We start from the raw sequence: 19,775 nt of genomic DNA on the forward strand, positions 1-19,775 counted from the left end.
GTACCCTGCTGCTGCCCATTTGCTCCTGCATGGAAAAATAAGGTCTAAAAAGCAGCTTGTTCCCCTGTATTTACACGGCGTGAACTCCCCGGCACTTCAATGGATTCCTCGGCAGGCTCACTGCCCCAGCAGGAAATCAAGTAAACAGTGGGAAAAGCACTCCACCCTATTTTTAGATAAGAGGCTGCCCCAACTCCGGCACACTGCGGGAAGAGGCAGCAGAGGAAGGAGTGGTGGCAGAGGTTGAAGTGGGGGCTTCACAGCCCAGCCTGAGGCTGCTGGCAGTGGAATCCCATCCCTAGTTTCTCTGGAGCACCAGGGAACAGTCACTGTGGGGCCCTGAGCCACTGCAACACCTACCCACAGCACCCACCGAGCTGCCAAACCTTTTTCCTAATGCTTTTAGCCAATATTTGGCATTTTTTTAAAGTACCCACAAAGGAAGGGGCACAGGAAGGCTATGGCATCCCCAGCAGGGACTGACAGCTGTCAATTATGTGTGATGTTGGCCAAACAAGGACAACAATCCATTGTCAGATCCTGTGGCAACACCCATGTCCCTCCCCAGCTGTGACACAGCCTCTTGTTCTGGGTGGAAAACCAGGGCAATGCTTAACGTGACAGAGGCCCCTGGGAAAGGACACCAGGAGCCCAAAGAGCATGGAGGAGAGGGTTGGACATAGTGGGTTTGGGATGCTGCTGTTTCCATCCACACCAGCATCCAGGAGGACATTTTGGGGTGCAAAATTACCTCCCCAGGAACCGCTTTGGGTTTCTCATCCCAGCAGAGCATCACAACACAACCTGGGGCCTCCCTGCTCTGCCGGGACCGTGCCGAGGGCTCCCACCACCACCAGGCACCTCCCGCCGTCACCACCCACCGGAGCTCTTAGGGACACTGGGGGAAACTAGGAAACATTAGAGGTGATTGGCTCCCCCCGCCCCAGCCCTATGCTGGTATTGCCTCGGGGGGCCGAGCTGCCCATCCCCGCGCCAGACCCCGGCCGGCCGCGGCCCTTCCCACGGGACAGGAGGAGGGGGGCGAGCGCGTCTGGGCGCTGTGGGATCCACACCTTTTTAATGCCTTGCTCAAAAGCCTGTTTGGCCAATAGACCAGGTCCATCAACTGTCTTCCCATCATCATCTGGCCCCCAGCTCGCGCTGTAAATGTCAATGTAATCGGGTCTGATGCCAAGCGACTTCGCTTCAACAACATCTGTTACATCTCCATCTAACATACGAATGCCTAAAAGCACAAAAACATCAGACATTAGGGCTTCATGGCGTGGATGACAGTGTGAGGATTGCAATCAAAGGGCTTTGTTAGCGGCGGCGGAAACCACACAGCTCAGGCGCGCCTGGAATAGCTGCAGCCCGTGGCCCCGCATGCCAACAAGCCTGGCAGCAGGATGCTGGGGAGCTATGGGGAAAGTTTTCTGTGTTGCTGGCTTCATGGCAAGTGATGGAGAAGGGGGTGTTAAAATTCACTTCCCCTCCTCTGGTAGGGAATGGGTGGTAGTAGTGGTACTGCACTCCCCAGCGACAAAATCCCCCCACTAAAATACTTTTTTCTCCCCTTTTAGTTCCTTAGTTAGCACATTTCTCCACCTGGAAGATTTTGGTGCTTCCTGAACACTCAGGCCCCCCAGCTTCAGGCACATTGGTGGGATGAAGACTTTCCCCTCGAGCGGGGATGACTGTGACTGTTCCCAAACCCCATCACTGCCCAACTGATGCCAGCGGTTCCCTGGAGAGGGGAAAAACCCTAGGAAAACCCAGGCTGTGGTTTGTATGGACAAAATCAGAGCCAGGACCCCAACACATGGTGGGACAAAATACCACCTGGGATAACTCTCACTTTCAGCTGGGAATGCCAGCAGGTACCAGTCTGCTCACAGGCAGAGCCCACTAGCCATGGTGGGATGGGCTGGGGGATTGCTGCACACCCCCAGCCTCTGACTGCTGCAATATGAGAGCACATCCCCCTCTGCTCTCCATCACCCTTTCCCTGCTGGATTTCCTCTCCACACACTGGGTAGAGGGTGCCAGGCACCCCAACAGGCTGCCCAGAAACAGCCCTTGAAGGAAAAGCGATGCTGGAAATTTCAGCATCGTATTTTGTCAGCCAGGGAGAGTCTGGTTTATAAAAACGCATTTCCCCTTCCACATGTATTTTGTCTTAAAGCAAACAAATGCAGGCAAGATGTCATTCCAGCTGCAGCTGCGCTCTGGACACCAGTCAACTCAAATATCTCCTTCTGACGCTGTCCCCAACCAGCCAAAACCAAGCTTAGAAATGTAAAATCAGGGAGCAGAGCTGTTCCCAAAAAATTCCACTTTGTCAACAAGAAAACACAAGGAGAAAGGGCGAAGAGCCAAGCCCAGGGTCTGAGCTGCACACGGCAAGGAAAGACAGCTGAGGGATGGGGTTTGTGCTTGCTGTATGTGGCTGTTCTCATCAGCAAGCCCAAAATCAGCCTAAAGTCAACCCAAAGCCAACCCAGAGTCTGCCCAGAGACAGCCACCCACAATGAGAGGGGCTCCCTGGTCAAATAATGGGGAGCAGGAGGGAGCAGGGGTGGCTACTGCAAAATAAATGAGCTTTGTGTCACACAGGGGAGTGACCTCCAAAGCAAGTGTTGGAGGAGAGGGAAGAGGAGGAATGGCAGGAGCCCTTTCCTTGAGCAGTGATGTGTTTTGCCCAGGGCATATGAAAAGCAATGCAAGAGCACTGAAGAGCAGCCAGTAAAATTAGATGGGAGCTCTCAGAGTGTGACAAATAGGCTTCCCCAACAAGTTGTGCTCATTAATCGCTGCTTTATTTGTGTAATCCATCTAAAATCACTCTCGCTGCAGCTATAGCGCATTTTCTTCCATGATCCCAAACTTGATACGGCTCAGACTCTATTTTTCCCCTTTGCCTACTCACGATGTGGGAAGCCCCCGGCCCCCAGCCCTCTGCCAGGTGTCTTGTCTCACTCAACACCTCCCCAGCACACCCCTGAGGCAAGGCACTCGTTAAAGGCAGCAAATTAAAATGAGACCCAGAGGTCGTCATAAAGTCAACAAGGAACGTTCGTCTCCACAGCTGCTGTAGAGAAAGGAGCATGAAGGGAATGGCCTGATCCTGCAGGATCCAATAAATCCCACCACGAGCATTGCCTTGCTCTGCTGCTGCTTGCTGTGTGCTTGGAGATGGGTTTTTAGAGGCAAGGAGCCTCTAAGAAGCAAGAAGCCATCACACATGTAGGGGGCACAGGAGATGGGATGATGTGCCATAGCCGTTACAACCCTACCAGTCCACTCTTCACCCTCCTTGGGGTTATTTCTTTGCTCTGGGGATTTTCCCAGCACAGACAACCACGGGAGGTACTTGGCTAAGAGCAAGATCCCTGTGGACACTGCTCCCATGCAGACACAACCCTAACAAAAGCTGTTTTCTGCACAGCCAGGATGAATAAGCCAAAAGAAGGAATTAAACCCCAAATCCACCGGTGGGCACTTGGGTCCCTGCTACTGATGGTCACTTCTCCCAGCACTGGGGTGGTAGGAGGGGCTGCAGGAAAAGCCCCTCTCCTGTTCCAACCATGCCAGGGATGCAGCTGAAGGCTGAAAGAAGCCAGCTCCAGGCATTTGTCCCTGACACAGTTCCACCAGCTATGTAAGGTGGGACACCACACTCCCATCCCCAACTAAGATCCTCATCTCCCCAGGGCTGGCCAGAACTGCCCCAGCTCCAACCAGCTCAGCTAATGCAAATGAACTCAGCAATGCTAATTTGCACTAGGATTCAATTTGGTGATAGAGATTCATTTGCTTTCCACACATGTTATTTGAGGGGCTGAGCAGAAAATCCCCCCCTATATGCATCTCTGGCCCCCTACCTGCTTGGTGTTTTTTCCCCCCGAGGGTATTTTTGGGGTTCTCCCCAGGCCCCCTGCTCTGAGCAGCTCCTCAGCATCCCTTGACCCCACAAATGAGCAACATCAGCTCTGAACCTCAGCCAGCACCACTGACCATAGCAAACAGAGACACTCCAAGGACAAACACCCCAAGAGCAGTTATGGACTTTTGGGGTGAAAACACCACATCCTCAATCCACATGCACCCTCACAGCAAAGATTCAGCCCAAGCAGAAAGTTTCCACCCTAAATACATGGAGCCAGAGTCCCCTGCATGCCATAGCACCCATCCTCCTCCCCCAAGACCCCTGGTGCTCCCTGCAGCCAAGGCACCAAGGAGGAGGCTTTCTCCTGGGGGAGCAGCATCCCACCTCTCCCCCAGGAGCCTGTTGGTGTGCCCATGGTCCCTCAGGGGGATGGTGAAGGGCAGGGGAGCTGTGGAGGCGCCAGGCTCACCTCCGATGCGGGCGTTGTAGGCGATGCCCACGATGCAGTAGGAGTTGTTTGCTGCTGCTGCCACCTCCCCCGCGCAGCGAGTGCCGTGCCTGCAAGGAGAAACTCCCATCAGCTCGTGGCCATGGCAAAGGATACCTCCAGCCACACCCCACCCAGCACCCAAAACCAGCCCCAAGGCTGGAGCACAGGAAGAAACTGCCCTTACCCAAAACCCACACCAAGCAGGTGATGGAAACCAATGCTGAAAGCAATTTGCTTTTTGCATTTTGCACCTAAATCCAATTTGCTGTTTGCATTTTACACCTTGATGCAACTTCCTCTTTGCATTTTGCACCTAAATGCAATTTCCTCTTTGCATCTCGCACCTCTATGCAGGCTGCTCCTTGCATTCCTATTTCCTTTTCACCTGTAACCATCCCGCTTTAACTGAAGCCCAAAAAATGCATCCAGGCTTTGCCATCTCAGCCACCCTGACTCATGTAGTCCAATCCCAGCCAGGGCAAGGAACCCCCTGGTGCTGGAGGATTCATTAGTAATTAGTGTAGTTGCCACCGGCTGAATTTGCATTAAACACAAGGACTTTGTGCAAAGCCCTTAACACAGCCTCCTCCACAGCACTGAGAATGGCAAAAGGGACCTGGAAGACACCCCAGAGGGGATACTCAGCCTCAGGAACACCCCCAAACCCTTTGCTCCATTACAATTATCATCACATACTTGTTCTCATTGCTGGCATCGTAGCGTGGAGTTGGGTCGTGGTCATTCCCATTAACATCATAGCTTGCAAGAGGGTCCTGAAAATATTAGATTCACCATTAGATTCAACTTACTAGGTGGTTGTGGTGGCCAGTAGCTGCAGTGATGGCCAGTGCAGGCAAGCAGAGCAGAAAATTACATCTTCCCTTTAGTTTCTATCTCTTGCTCAGAATAAATAGTTTTAGGCTGCAGTCCTGCATGTTTCCCAGGGGATATATCCTGCTATCTCAAGAACTGCTCCTCTGAACCCCAAATCCTGCTGGGTTCAGCACTCCCTTCCCTCCCACTGTGGCTTTGTGAGGTTTGAGCTGGGGCTGAACGGGTTTAAGCAGGTTTTTGGCTCTGCCCTGCTGAGCAGAGGGAGGAGGCTTCTTCCCAGGCAGCTGCAAAGGGAGTTCCCCCAGTCCTCTTTATCTAAAAACCTCATTTCCTTCTTAAAAACATCTCAAGTTAAAAAAAAAAACAAAAAACCAAAAAAACCCAAACCTTTTCCTCTAAATATGCCAATGCACAGACTTCAGCTGTGTTTACACACTGAAATTCTCCATAAATCAATTCATGGTGAGGATCAGCCCCAGTCCATCCTGTCCATCCCCCAGCTCACATAGTTTTGCAGGAGGTCGGGGTGGTTCCTCTCTATGCCGTCATCCAGGATGGTGACCACCACGTTCTTGCCCGTGTAGCCCCTCTGCCAGGCTGCCAGGATGTTCATCTCCGACCTGCACCGACTGTTTTTATCACCGCAGTGCTAAGGGGACAAACACAGCTGCAAAAGGGCTGCAACCCCATTCCAACCCATCTAAGCAAACAGCCAGGCTGGGAGTCCATTTAATCAACCAGAAAATATATTTATGACCCACCCCCTGCCATATAACTTGCAGATTTGTTATAACTTTACTCCACAGATCAAACCCATCCTGCAGCAGTTAATCCAGGCAATGCTATCTCCCCATTATTCTTTTCCTCTTCCATTGCAAGCACTATGGGCTCCTGGGTTTTGAAGTGTTTGCTTCCTTTCCGCCCTTAATTTTCAATGAATTTCCCTGTCAAATACAGATCGATGAAGCAGGCAGGAGAAAAATTATATTACAAATAGATGGCTGCAGCTCTGGGATGGGTAAAATACAGTGGTGCTGCTCCCAAGCCTTTGCTGTGCAGACCATGAAGAGGGGCTGCTAACAAGGGTGAAACACTTCAAACCAGACTCTCAGGTGTACCAATTCACAATTTTAAAATCCTGCTGCCAAGCACATTTGATGCTATTATTTCATTACTGGCTGGGCTGAGCAAAGATTGATGATGCATTTACTTAGAAATAAATGACCCCCCATAAAGCAGAGACAGGGAGACACCCACCAGGTACCACATGTTGGGCCACACTGGGTCGTTGAAGGGCAGGGCGTGTGGCTCCCCTCGGACCTGCCTCTTCACCCTCCTCTTCACCTCCTGCTGCTGCAGCCAGTCCACCTGCAGGCAGAGACCTGGGTCAGCATCACTCACGGGCACTGAGCCTGGCACTGCCCACTGAAATGGGAAGTGGGATGCAGAAACAATGCCAGCCTCAGCCTGAACCCATCCCCAGCATCGCCCCATGCCCTGGCAAACCCCCATCCCCGTGGCCAGAGCTGCTGTGGAGACAGCAGCTCCATTTGGAAGGAGACAGGATGGATGGACAGACAGACAGGGTGAGCTCAGCTCATTGTGCTGTCTAAGCCAGAGCAGATTCCTCTGCTGCTGCAGCAGAACCCTGGAGCACAAATAACGTCGCCTGCGAGCGCGTGCCTGAACCCCCCCGGCTCAGGGAAGCACAGAAGCACGCGCTGGAGTCCCGCTGGAGACAGACCACATATTTCAGTGTTTAGTCAAAGTTTTGGAGAAGACTCAGGCTCTTGGCTTAGACTTTGGGCTGATCCCTCCTGCTGGCTGGGAGGCAGCAGCTCAGCCCTGAGGCTGTTCCACCTGGCTCTGGGGCTGCTCATCCTTCGAGCTCCTTCCTCTGGATAAAATAATAAAAACTGGGGGCTTTACCCGAGCACAACATGCATTTCCCAAAAATATGGGATGGCCACACACAGCTGTGGCAGATCTCAGGGGACGTGGCCAGCTCCACAGAAGTATTTTTGGCAGCGGTTGCATGTGAGGTGGCCTTGGAGCCGACCACTCTGACATTTGTTTGCGTTCCAGCGGGGCATGACACGCAGAGATCAAACGGGAAATGATCTGGAAAAGGCCACGATTGGGAAATGCTGGTGTTTGCCCACGGCCCTGCGGCAGGAGCTGCCTGAGGTGCTGCTTTGGAAGCAGTCACATCCCATCCCTATCAAACATTAACCACCCCCCAGACCCTTTATTGCCACACAAAGGGCTTTCCTGCCTTCAGCATGGAGGTGAAACACGAGTTTAGTGAAAAAAGGTTGTAAAAGTAATTTATAGACCAAATCTTTACAGATGTTCATGCTGGGGGAGAAAGGAGGCACGGGCCAATGGACTGTGAGGGCTGTGTGGCACATCCCTCCTTGCTGGACACTTTCTTCCTGATGGCTCTGGGTGTTTTGGGAGCTGCTCATGGGGATGTCTCTATTGTTGTGACTAAGGTTTTGTAACAAAAGGAATAAAAACACAAGGTGCAACTTCTGTTGAGTTAATTTATGTAAAACTGTCAGCTGAACTGAGTTCTTGCACAGTTTATTGCTTTGTGCCTCAGATGGAGGTGGATGTCAGAAACCCGACAGCTTCCAGCCTACAGCTTGGGTTTTAAACACATATATATTATTTTAAAAAAAGCACTGTTGAAAGGGAAAAAAATGTATTTCATAGAAAAATGATTTTCCACGGTGCCTTGGCTGCCGAGAGTGCACCACTTTGCTTACACAGTGATGGATTTAAACACTGGAAGCAAAAATATAACTTCATGGTCTAGTTAAAAAAAAATAAAAATACATTAAATAGAGGTGATGGCCCAAATAACGGGCTTTTTTCCTTAAAGCACCACTCCCTGGCAGCATTTCCATGAGTCTGGCTGCCCAAGCCACAGCTACCACCTTTCCCTGCTGCTTTGCAGGATGCAGGGATGATGGTAAAGTGTGGGATTTTGGAGGTTTTGCCAGGAGCTGCCTCACAGGGATGTCTTCATCTCCAACAGGCTCCTGATCGACCCCAGTGCTGCCAGCCAGCAGTCGATGGAGTCATCGTGTGTGGACACAGAGAAATCAGCAGTTTAAGGACATTGATTTCAAGGAAGAGTTGATAAATCAACGTGGCTGGCATGGGAAAATTGGCAAGCAGGAAGGAGTTTGGACATCCCTGCAACAGCTCCTGCAGATCATGAAGCTCAGATCAACTGATCCAGGGTGGGGAAAAGCCTCTTGGAAATGTAAAATAAAGGGGAAAAAAGATTTTTTACTAATAGAAATGGCTCAAACTGTTATAGTCCTGAGGCCCAGGGTCCCAGTTCTACCCTTGCAAACCCTAATGATTGCAGAGTCACAGAATGGTTTGGGTTTGGGGGGACCTTAAAGCTGATGTCACTCCAAATCTTCTGCCATGGGCAAGGACACGTTCCACCAGACCAGGTTGCTCCAAGCCCATCCAACCTAGCCTTGAGCACGTCCAGGGATAGGGCAGGCACAACTTTTCTGGGTAACCTGTGCCAGGGCCTCGCGACCTTTGCAGCCAAGAATTTTTTCCTAGTATCGCATCTTCCCCTGCCCTGTCAGTGTGAAGCCATTCTCCCTTGTCCTGACACTGCAGACCCTCATCCAAAGTCCCTCCCCAGCTCTCCTGGAGCTCCTTTAGGTACTGGCAGCAATTAGCAATAAGGAGGTGACTGTGAGTGGCACCAAAAAACCCCATGAGGAGGCTGTGCACAGGCAGCCCCAAAATGGACCCTACAGCCTTGCTGGAAACAAGCTTTTTATGTTTCCCCTCACCTTGAGATTTTCAGTGGATGAGGCCCAGGTCTGGCCAGCCTGGGAGGCTCCACCAAGCACAATAACCAGCACATGTGAGGGTGCAATTCCCTTTGCAGCTCCAGAAAAGTGATAGTCTAACTTATTCCAGTGGTTATGTAGGGGTTAAAGTAGAGATCCAGGATAAACAAAATGGTTCCAGCACATGTTTGCCATAAAACACAGTAAATAATTCAGATGGGGTTGATTTTGCCCTGGTGCATGGCCAAAGGCACAGGGACCAAGGCCATGGCATCCTCTGATGAGGATTAAGAGACTGGAGCCGTGAGGATTGAGGCTCAAGCACTGCATGGACCAACATGAGCATTCCACTGAGCAAAGAAAGTTTATGGCAGTAAACACGAGCAAGGGAAGTTTATGGCAGTAAGAGCTGCAAGTGGAACCCTAAGAGGAGTGGCACAGCATGGTGTGACCCCACTCTGCATTCCACTGTCCCTCCCCAGCTCCCACCACCATAACCTATCCCCAGAATTGCTGGATTTGCCACATCCTTCCTCCCTGTCCCCCACTTGCCACATCTCTTGGCCGGTATCAGCCCCAGCAGGAGCAGCCAGCTGCCCCAAGGGTCTCTTGGGAGACAGCTCAGCAGCAGCATGGTCACACAAGGACCAGGACCTTCTCTGCTTCCCCGTGTGTCCTGGAGTCTCCCCTTTCCCAGATTTCTCCTGGGGGTGGAGAGCTTGGCCGTGGTCCTCCTGCCCAGCTCATGCCACCGAACCCCGCAGCAAACAAATAACAGCGCTGGAAACAATAGCCCCCAGAAGGCACGAACCACCCAACATCTGCAAGCAACTGGATTGGCTGGTTCCTCAGGATTTCTGCAAGATTTGTTTCCATCTTCCCTATTCCAGCTCCTGTCCTCTGCCTCGAGGTGATGTTTTCCTGCATGCATGCTAAGCTGGGGCCATCCAAATGCATCACTTAAACGATTTGTAAATGTACATAGAAGAGGAGGAGAGAAAGACGTGCCAACAGGTTTTGAACTGATAAGGAAGGATTAAGAGAACAGGAGTTAATTGCTCCAGCTTGGAGCCCACAGAGCAAGGTAAGGTAAAGGTTAATATGACTAAAAGCCAATTGATTTAGTTTGCATTATAACCAGACTCTTTTAAATGGGGGTATTTCAAATGCAGAGAATTCTGTTTGCTGGGATGCCCGTGCACCCCCTGAGGGCAAACAGCTTTAATTAAAGCCCAGCACACTTCCAGGGCACCAGGCTCCCCTTGACGAGGTTTCCCCCGCTGGCAAGGCAGCCACAAGAACGCCTCCTCCTCAAAAATGTGCTACAGACCTTGTCCAAATATTTAACAGCAAATCTCTCCAGAAAGCCTGGGGAGGGCAGGGCTGCTGTGTGTGTCGGGGAGATGTGGATGGGACGTGTGGTGCAGAGTGGGCTGGAGATGTCTTGGGAAGGAGCATCCCAAGTGTGTCTGAGCACCCCAAGGATGGCCAGGCATCCCTGCAGGCACCAGCAGCTTGCTACCTTCACCAAAATGGCTTTTTCTGCTTTTATGTCCCCCTCTCCCAAAAAGACCTTCCCACCATTAACCCTTCCCCTGCCCTGCACAAGTCACATCTCACAGTGCTCAGGGGGAGCTGGGGGAGGAGGACAGCCAAAGGAGAGCCCCAACCCTTCCTGACTACCCCAAACCCAGCTCACCCAGGTCCCTCCTTGCCTTCTCCCCCTTCCCATTACTTCTGTCAATTCAGCTGCACTGAAAATCCCTTTGGATGCTTGCTCTAGGAAAAAAGCAATGCAGAGCTATTGCCAAGGATTTCACACATAGCAACCATTGAGGCAGCAAATGTTGTGGCAACTGGATCAACACCCCAAGCATGCAACAGCCTTTCTGTCCTGGAAAGCTTTTCCCCCTTTTCTTCCTGCCGGCTTTCAGGCAGATGTTAGTGTTTAGTCACTTTTACGTATTTTTCACCACCGCTCTCTGTGCCCGTGTCCAATGAGTCACTCGTGTGTGTGCAGGGCTGTGGCTCCAGGGTAACATGGCATCCTGAGATGCTACAGCTCACTCTTGACCCAGATCAAGCCAACAGCCTTCTCCAGGGACAGGTGGGGACCCCCGTCCCACCACCCCACAGGGGCTGGGGGACACCAGGGTGCCCAGCCCCGTACCTTGGGGTCCATGCGGAGGAAGTTGTGTGGTCCCCGGCTGCTCAGCGTGGAGCGCTTAAACGTCTTGCTGTGGTGAAAGTGGTAGTAGTTTTCCAAGCTTCCAATCTGAAAAAAAAAATAAAATAGAAATGGTTTGGGTTGTTTTTTTTAAAATCTGTTTCCCCCTCCCCATTTTGTACTGGCAGCATCAGTGCAGCTATGCCCTGCACCCCAAATCCCTCACTCCCACAGAGCTCCTGGGGCTGGGGAGGATGCAGGATGCTGGCACGAGCCCCGGTGCCACCGCTGTGACAAACAGCATTGGTGGTCAGATGCTGCAGCGGCACAACAGAGCCCGGAAAACATTTTTATGAATTTTCACCCATTAAATGTATCTTTGAAAACTGTCTTTCATCAGCTCCCAAGCAGAAATAATGAGCTAAAAATGAGCTCAGCAGCTGCGGCGCAGCCAGGGGAGCTGTGCCTCATCCTCCTGCCTTCTCCACCCGATGCTTCGCCCTGGCTGTGCATAAGGAGAGGTGATGCTACCCCTGCTCGCCCTGGATGCTCCTGGGAAGCGTGGGATATAAATGTGCATTGCCTGGAGTGAGGGATGGCAGCATTTGCAGGAAAACACGGTGCCAGCCACACCACCCTGCCAAGCCCCGGGGTGGCTGTGCTGCCTCCTGCCTCCGGCCCTCTCATCCTGGCATCTGGAGACACCACAACTCCTCTTTTTTCATCCCAAAAGCACGGATAGGATAAAGTCCCGGGGCTACACAATGAATCGAGGGATCTCAGCCAAACACCGCATGTGAAACATCCCACGGGGATTCACAGCCAGAGGGATGGGAATGACCCAAAAGCTGCACTCACTGGTATGTGGCTCCTAGATCACGTAATTTGGGTACAAATTGGGACTTTGCTATAAATTCACTTTTGCCCGAGTTTGGTTTGTTGGGTTTTTTTTTCCTACCCCACCAAAAAACCCCACATTCCATGTCAGGACCTGGATGTTGGGAGCTGGTGGCATTCCCTGTGTCTTGCTCAGGGACCAGAAAGGGCCATCCTATACAAGCACCATCTCCAGCCCACGAGGCAACGTCTTTAAGACCCTGTGTGACCCAGGGGCCAGGGTGACATTCCTGAGCCAGACCAGGCTGGTTGCAATGGAACAGTGGGAACAAACAGGTTTGTCTGGATCAGATGCTAAAGCAGATGACAACTACTTACATCTCTATCACACTTGATACCTTGAGATCTGCCAGTGTCGCTTATAAGCATTAAATATTTAATTAGTCTTGCTCTGCCTTTTATGCCAGGATGTCATTTCACCAACTTTACTGCTGTTAGTGTGATTTTTATAATTTATTTCCACTCAAATTAATTTAAACCCTCCCTCTTCCCCCTTCATATTACAGCACAACTGGGCATTTTCTTTAACATCCACATAAAGAGGTTGCTCATTGCAATCTGCATTTGCCTCTTAAACCCATTCTTCAAATCCATTTTCACTTGAAAAGAGAAGGAGGGTGCTTCAACCTCTCCATATTTTAGGGAAATATTGACAAGGCCACTCTTCATCTTGTTCACTCTGCCTGGAAATCAGAGTATAGAGCTTGCCATAAAATCCTGCAATGGTTTGGGTTGGAAGGGATCTTAAAGACATCCAGTTCCAACCCCCTGCCATAAGCAGGGCCACCTTCCACTAGACCAGCTTGCTCCAAACTTCATCCAGCCTGGCCTGAAAGAGGGATGGGGCATCCACATCTTCTCTGGGGCAACCTGTGCCAGTGTCCCACCATGCCCACAGTAAACAATTCCTTCCTAAGTAAATGTCTTCCTTCCTTTTCACAAATAAATGCAAAATTACGACACAATGCAAAGCAGCAAAAGCACAGGGAAGGTAATGATCTGATCACAGGCTCTGGGGATACATAGCCAGAGCAGCAGGAAAAGAACTCTGTGCTCCATTTCTTTATCCTCCTGGGTTTTATGGGCAGAAAAATAAGAAAAACCTTCCCATGCTGGGAATACCTTGAAAGTCTGAGCAGAGGTTGGTCCCACTGGACCAGCATGGTAGACCTCCAAATATCCTGTTCCACCTAAGACTGTCTAAGGAGAAAAACTTGTAAATGACAGTTTTCTTTAAATGAAAAATGATTTGTTGTCCTCCTCGTGTTCAGTCAGCTCAGTAAGGGCTCTGCAATGCAACTCCATCTCACCCAAACAATTTAATCTGTGCAAAGTACAGCTACACTAGCACTGGTGCCTTCCAGAAGGGTGGATCCAACCGGGAAGACAGTGAGCACTCCCCTCCTGGGGACACCACCCATTCCCGTCAGGAACAAGGGGTCCAGTCGCTGACCTCCTGCCTTCAGGAATGTAATTCTCAAATGATCACGGATGTGTTCAGCTCAGGAAGGATCAAGCCAAGAGCTGTGTGATGACAGGAATCCAGGAAAGCTCCAAATACAGCCCCAAATTAATCCCGTCCCTCTCCTGCACTGCAGGTGAGACCACTGAGGATGTTCCAGCCCTTCCAAAACTTAGTGTTGGACACCACAGATGGAAAAATGAATACAAACCCTGTAACCAGGATGGGAAGGGGGTCACCATCACCTCCGAGCCAGCGGCGCTGCCCGGGGCTCCGGCACCAGGGCCTGTCCCGGCTCGCCCCGGCACGGCCGGGGAACAAAGCCCGGCGGGGAGGAATGGGGAGGAATGAGCAGACGTTCGAGGGTGTAAAAGCCGTTTCTTTTGTTTAGCTGTTTGCTTCACTTAAATGGAAGTTGACGCAAGTGATTCCCCAAGGGAAATGTCACTCTGCCATGACCCAGAAGGGTTTAGAGTGTCCTGGCTCGTGGTTTGGGCACAGGAAAATGCAGGGAGAGCTCAGAGCTGCGTGTGCCAACCCCAGCAGTGCCTTTCCCGGCAGAATCGTGTCAGGAGCCTCTAGGATCGCATCACAGAGGAGATGTCACCAGCCACCAAGGCAGGGCAGCACTCAGCTGGATCTTCCAGCGATCATCACCTCTCCTCCTCCCTCATCACTTTGGACTTCACTCGAACATCTTCCAGGGTGATAACATCCTTGGCAGAGTTTTCCAGCAGGTTTGTTCCAGAATCGGCCCCCCCAAGAGGGCACATCTCACTGGGGACAGTGCCATCACCAGCAGCTCCACAAGCTGATGATGCAGGAGGAGAAGAGAGGGACAGCCAGGTCCCCACAAGGCTCAGCATACCATGAACCTTGAGCACAACACTGCAAATGTCACACATGAGCACACGTGCAGGGAAAGCAGTCCCTCAAGGTTTAACCCTGGACAGGACCCAGTGGAAAGAGCCCAAAACCCAGTGGGAAAAGCTTGGAGAGATGGAGGGCTGAAGGCAGGGTGTTGAGAGCAGCTGGGGAAGCCCCAGAGGTGTGGGAGCCAGGAACACCCTGATGCAACCACAGAAATATTTCTCTTGCTCTCCAACCTGCATAGGGCTGCCCTGAGGAAAGGGCTCAGGGGGGAAGGATGGATGCTCCAGTGGAGCCACACTGCACCCATGGGCCAAATGCCTCCAGCATCACAGGGATGAGCTCACATAACCGGGATGCTGGGAAGGAGGGAGGGGTAACAGATGCTCCTGCAGGGAAGGGACACAGCAAAACCCCAAACCAGGAGCTGACGTTAGGCTGATGCAACTTGGGAGAGTGGGAAGTTCAATCAAGATATTCTCTGTCTGAAGAGGGATAAACACTGAAAAGCCCTTTGGGTTGCACAACCACCTTCGCCCAACCCTCAGAGAGACGCAATTGAACAATACATGTGATTTTCTCCTTGGTGGGATGGGAGCTGAGCATGCAGGTGGGAGAGTGAGGGTGCGATGTGAGGGGTTATCCCCCACGGGAGCTCACAGACACGGGTGCAGGAGACAATGTGCTCAATTCAGCCTCCCCCCAAAAAAATTGTTTATGCAGCACCCCGTGACTTTAATTATAGTTAAAAGCAGGGTTGCGATATAAAGCAAGGTTATAATTTGTAGTCCGGGAGACACCTTGGGCAGGAGGACAACCTGAAGTGTCACCCAGCCAAAAAAGCGCCGGGCAGAGCCATGGCAATAAACTCCGGAACAAAATCCGAGGACACCAGCCTGCATCTGGGATTGCAGAGGATGAATAAATTGAAAGGAAAACGAGCTGCTGTGCGGAAAATTTCATTTAGACACCAGCGTTCTGCGGGGGTTTGAAAGCAAAAGTTCTCTGTGTTCCCAAGATCTCCGATAAAAACCCTGGCCAGAGAGTCCAAAGTTTGTTAAACCCACAAATACAACTTTCCGGGGTGGGAGGAACTTGTGCAACCCCCCCAGCGGTGCGGGGCGAGGGCACCCCGAGGAGAGGCATCCAGCAGGGGGGAGCCCGCCCCCGGGCCAGAGCGCTCCGGCAGTATCCCCGCATCGGCCCCGTTCTCATCCCGACCGCCCCGGGGGGCTCATCTCCCGCTCCCGGGACCTCCGGCATCACCTCGGTCCCGGCAGACCGGGTAGCTCGGCGAGACCTCCGCCAGCAGAGAGATCTCGGGGTCCATCTCCCGCTCCTGGGATCCTGCCCCGGTCCCGGGAGTGCCGGCAGTTCCACGGGATCCCCGCCTCCTCCCCGTTCCCGGGACCATCGTCGGCTTCCCGGTACCGGCAGTCCCAGCGCAACACGCCGGGCAGCTCCCCGCCACCGAGCTCCCCACTCCGGGGATCTGCCGCAGGCTCCCAGTGCCGGAATCCCCGGCAGTTTCCCGAGACCGCTCCGCCTTTCTGATCCCGGGACCCTCGGTAGCTTCCCAGAACCCTCGGCTCCTCTCCGGTCGCGGGACCCCTGGCGTGAGACCCCCGGCAGCTCCCCGATCCCCCACAGGCTCACGGTGCCACAACCACGGGCAGATTCCCGGAGCACCCGGCGGTCCCCAGTGCGACCCCCCAGCCCCGCATCCCCCGCTGCCGGTGCCCCAGCACCTGCCCGCTCCCGGAGCCCGCCGGCCCCGCCGCCCCTTACCTGCCCCAGGCTGATGTACCCGTAGGCGGCGGCGAGGCGGGCGGCCTCGGCGGGGCCCCCCCGCACCCGCACGGCCCAGTGGTTGGTGTAGACGGTGCGGGCGGGCTCGGCGGCGGCTCCGCGCCCGGGCAGCGCCAGCGGCAGCGCCAGGGCCAGCAGGCAGAGGCGGGCGGGCGGCGGGGCGGCCGCGCTCCCCGCGCCGGGGCCGGCGGCGGGCATGGTGCGGGGCCGGGCCGGGCTGGGCGGAGCGGGGCGCTGCGCCTTTTAACCGGCCCCGCAGCCCGCGGGGGCGGGGGGATGCTCGGGGGGAGGCGGGGAGGGCCCGGGAGAGCGGGCGGACGGGGCGGCCCCCGGCACTGCCCCCCCGCCTGCCCCCGCCTGCCGCCGGGCAGCCCCGCTGCGTGCCCGGCGCTGCTCCCCGGAAACCCCCCCGGACACCCCTGCAGCCCCCCTGCCCGACTCCAGGCAGCTCCCCGGACCTCTCTCCGTGCGTGGCTCTGTGACCTTTCCCCGCGTATCTCCGGACAACTCCCTGCGCCCCCCAGCATTCCCCCTACGCGTCCCGGTGCTGGTCTCCGAACAGACCCCCTCGGTCCCCCCGCGTGTGGCGGTGCTGTTCCGCGGAGCCCCCACTGCCTCCCCGTGCTTGTGACCGGACAGCCCCCTGTCCCCGCTGCATCCTCCCCTGCGCGCCCCGGTGCTGCTCCGTGAACAACCACCTGCATCCCCCCGCATCCGCCCGCATCTCGCTGCATGCCCCAGCATCGCCCTCCGGGTTTCGCCCTGCGCCCCACTTCATCGCCCTTTGTGCTCCCGATTCCCGGGGCACCTCCCCTCCTTCCCCCGTAGACAGCCCCCACGCATCCTCCCAGCTCTGCTCCTCAGGTAACACATGGCACCCTTCAGAGAGAGCCCCCGCATCGCCCCCGCATCCCCCTGCATGCCCCGGCACTGCATCTTCTTTTGTGCATCTGCATTCCCCCCGGGCAGCCCTCATGCATCCTCCCAGATCTGCTCTGCAGGCACCCCCTGAACCCCGCGAAGAGACTCCCCACGTAGCCCTTGCATCCCCCTGGGCAGCCAGTCTGAGCCCCCCTCCCCCTCTGTCTCCCTGGAATGCTTTGGCACTGCCCACATCTCCCCGATCCCTGCATCCCCCCAGGCATCTCCCTCATCCTCACCCCTCTGTACTACCCCCACCGGTACATCCCACTGCACCTCCCCCCTGCATCCCTCCAGCACTGCCCCCACACCCCTGACATCCCCCCTGCACCCCCAGGGGAACCCCAGAGAGCTCCTCCTGGACTTGGGAAAGGCCAGGAGGAACTGGCTGGTGGGGAGGATTTTGGGACAGGAGGCAGGATAAACCTGGCCGTGGACACCTGAGGGGCAGCACCATAATCCACGAGCTGGGGCAGATGACTGGAGTGCTGACTCTGCCCCCCAGGGATGCCATTCAGGGAACAGCAGGGACCTCGGGGGGTATTAGAAACTGGGCTTTGTTTGGGGAAGGTGGTGGCGCATACAAAGGCCGGGCTCAGGAGCAGCCCGGGGATGCTCTGTTCCACAGGTTCCCTCCCCGCCAGTGCGGGCCCAGGCCGGCAGGGAGCTGACGACTGCCCAAAATGAAACGAAATGAAACCAGTGGCATTGCATTCACTCACACCACAGCTTCACCTGAATCATATCTGAGCTTCAGAAATGTACCCGGAGCTCTCAGGGCCCTGACAATGAGCAGCTGCATCCACAGCTCCAGCCTGGATGGCCTCAGGGTGGCTGTGATTCCCAGAGTGGGTATTGTCTGTTTTCCAGACCCTGACCAGATCTGAACGGCATTTGGGCCACAAGCCCCACATCCCATCTCTCTGAATGCAAACACCTTCCCGAGCCCCAAACAGATTTGCAAAACCTACCTGGATGTGTAAGGATGAGGGGGCATCCAAGGAGAAGTAAGTACAACCCATCACTGGAGCTGAAGAGGAAAATCACAGTCTGGTGCCACCCACTCGTACCAGCCCTGCCACTGGGCAGGTGAGCTAGTGACAGCCTGAGGAAATAGGGAAGTACTCCCAGCTTAACAATGGGATTAATGCAAGGGAAATTTATAGGGAGCCTGTTCAGATAGGGCCAAAATCCTCTGGCAGCTCCTGTGCTGGGCTGGCTTTGACCCATTTGCAGGCAGCAAATACATGGAGGGGGCAGATGGAGGTGAGTCCCTGTGCCACAGACAGGCTTATCCCAGGAAATTACAAATATCAGCAAAGTGGGGATTTGGAGGGTTTCTGTGTGCAAACAGTGTTGTGCTGGCATTAGAGATGTGACAATTTGCTGCCACAATTTGCAGGCAGTGGGGAGTTTGGTGACTTTCACCATAAGATGTTACTCCCTGAAATCACTGTGGGTTATCACTGCAGGGACACTGGAGCCTCCAGGACTCATCACCCCACATGTCCTCACAGGGCTGCTCTGTAAGCAACCTGGGCAGAAATGATGGGTTGTGTGTGACCATTCCTTCTGATTATGCAGTGAAGAATGGTTTCCATTAGCACCAACACATTGCAAATCCAATCCTCACTTCCCATCTGGTTTATGGGCTTTTCCTCAAGTTTCCCATTGATTAAGGTGTGTGAGATGGATGAGCAGGGCTGGCGGGTGCTGGGTGTGCTACGTGTGTGATGCACATCCAGAGAGATGCAGCAGGGCAGAACCAGAGGAGAGGTGAGACTAGATGAAAGAAAACCCTTCGGTTTGAAAACATCCACCTCCCTCTGCTGGGGAAGGTCTGAGGAATGGCGGCAGGGGATGCAAAGTAGAGGCAAAGTATCTCCACAGGGAGCAGAGAAGGGCAAATGAGCTCTGGCAGAAGCAGGGAGGTTTTAGGTTATGGCAGTAGGAAAAGCTTTCTGAAGATTTTCAGAAGAAAGTGATGATAGGAAAGAGATTGCCTTTGTGAGGGTGTGTGTGCAAAACCTCATTGTGTCTGTGCTAGGTGATAAAAAATGGGCAAATCCCAGGAGAATCAGGCTGAATCCATGTTTGGGATTGCTCTGCATCCCACTGCAGTGCTCAACAGTGATCATCATGGCCATCAAAACCTAGCTACGAGACACATCACACACCTTCCATCCCAAGGCCATTCACCAAGACTCCTGATGTATCTGCCTAGGGAATAGTTACTGGTACCAGTAAAACCCTGTGCCCTGCTGAGCCTGCAATATCATGTGAGCTGGGTGAGGTCCTTGCCCAAATGCTGACTGCAATGTTGGGACCCAGGTTTTGTGCTCCCTGATCCCTGCACTGCTCCTGACCTGTCTCCCACTGACATAATTTTGAAATTCAGGGTGGCAATTTTCCCAGATGTACCCAAGGGATTTACCAGGGGTGTCAGGAAAGACAGACTTTGGCCCCACATGCTTTGCAGTGGATGTAGACTAAGGCAGAGGTTCCAGTTAACTCTTTTCTTGGGATTATTTGAAAACCTGGGGAATTACACTGAGCCACCAATAATACAATAAATTTTGTGAGCTAAGAAGTTAAACAGAAGCTGC

General features: G+C 53.7%; 1 protein-coding gene across 3 annotated transcripts in view; it reads right to left on the minus strand.

The window, feature by feature from the left end:
* Nucleotides 1-17,059, minus strand: part of PCSK6 (proprotein convertase subtilisin/kexin type 6) — a 35,048-nt gene extending 17,989 nt beyond the window's left edge. Inside the window, exons 1-7 of one of the 3 annotated variants that reach the window (XM_072933873.1) lie at nt 16,947-17,059; nt 11,214-11,318; nt 6,471-6,581; nt 5,719-5,862; nt 5,076-5,152; nt 4,359-4,447; nt 1,074-1,246 (exon numbers count right to left, since the gene is read on the minus strand). In XM_072933873.1, coding sequence (XP_072789974.1) covers nt 1,074-1,246; nt 4,359-4,447; nt 5,076-5,152; nt 5,719-5,862; nt 6,471-6,581; nt 11,214-11,318; nt 16,947-16,982 — 735 coding nt within the window. In that variant the 5' untranslated portion in view covers nt 16,983-17,059. Of the gene's footprint in view, nt 1-1,073; nt 1,247-4,358; nt 4,448-5,075; nt 5,153-5,718; nt 5,863-6,470; nt 6,582-11,213; nt 11,319-16,227; nt 16,481-16,946 lie in introns of those variants that run through there. The other 2 variants (XM_030281258.4, XM_072933874.1) reach the window with 2 other exon arrangements.
* Between the last annotated feature and the right edge of the window lie 2,716 nt (nt 17,060-19,775).

The sequence above is a fragment of the Taeniopygia guttata genome, chromosome 10 (genome assembly GCF_048771995.1).
Source record: "Taeniopygia guttata chromosome 10, bTaeGut7.mat, whole genome shotgun sequence".
In the NCBI taxonomy this organism is placed as follows: domain Eukaryota; kingdom Metazoa; phylum Chordata; class Aves; order Passeriformes; family Estrildidae; genus Taeniopygia; species Taeniopygia guttata.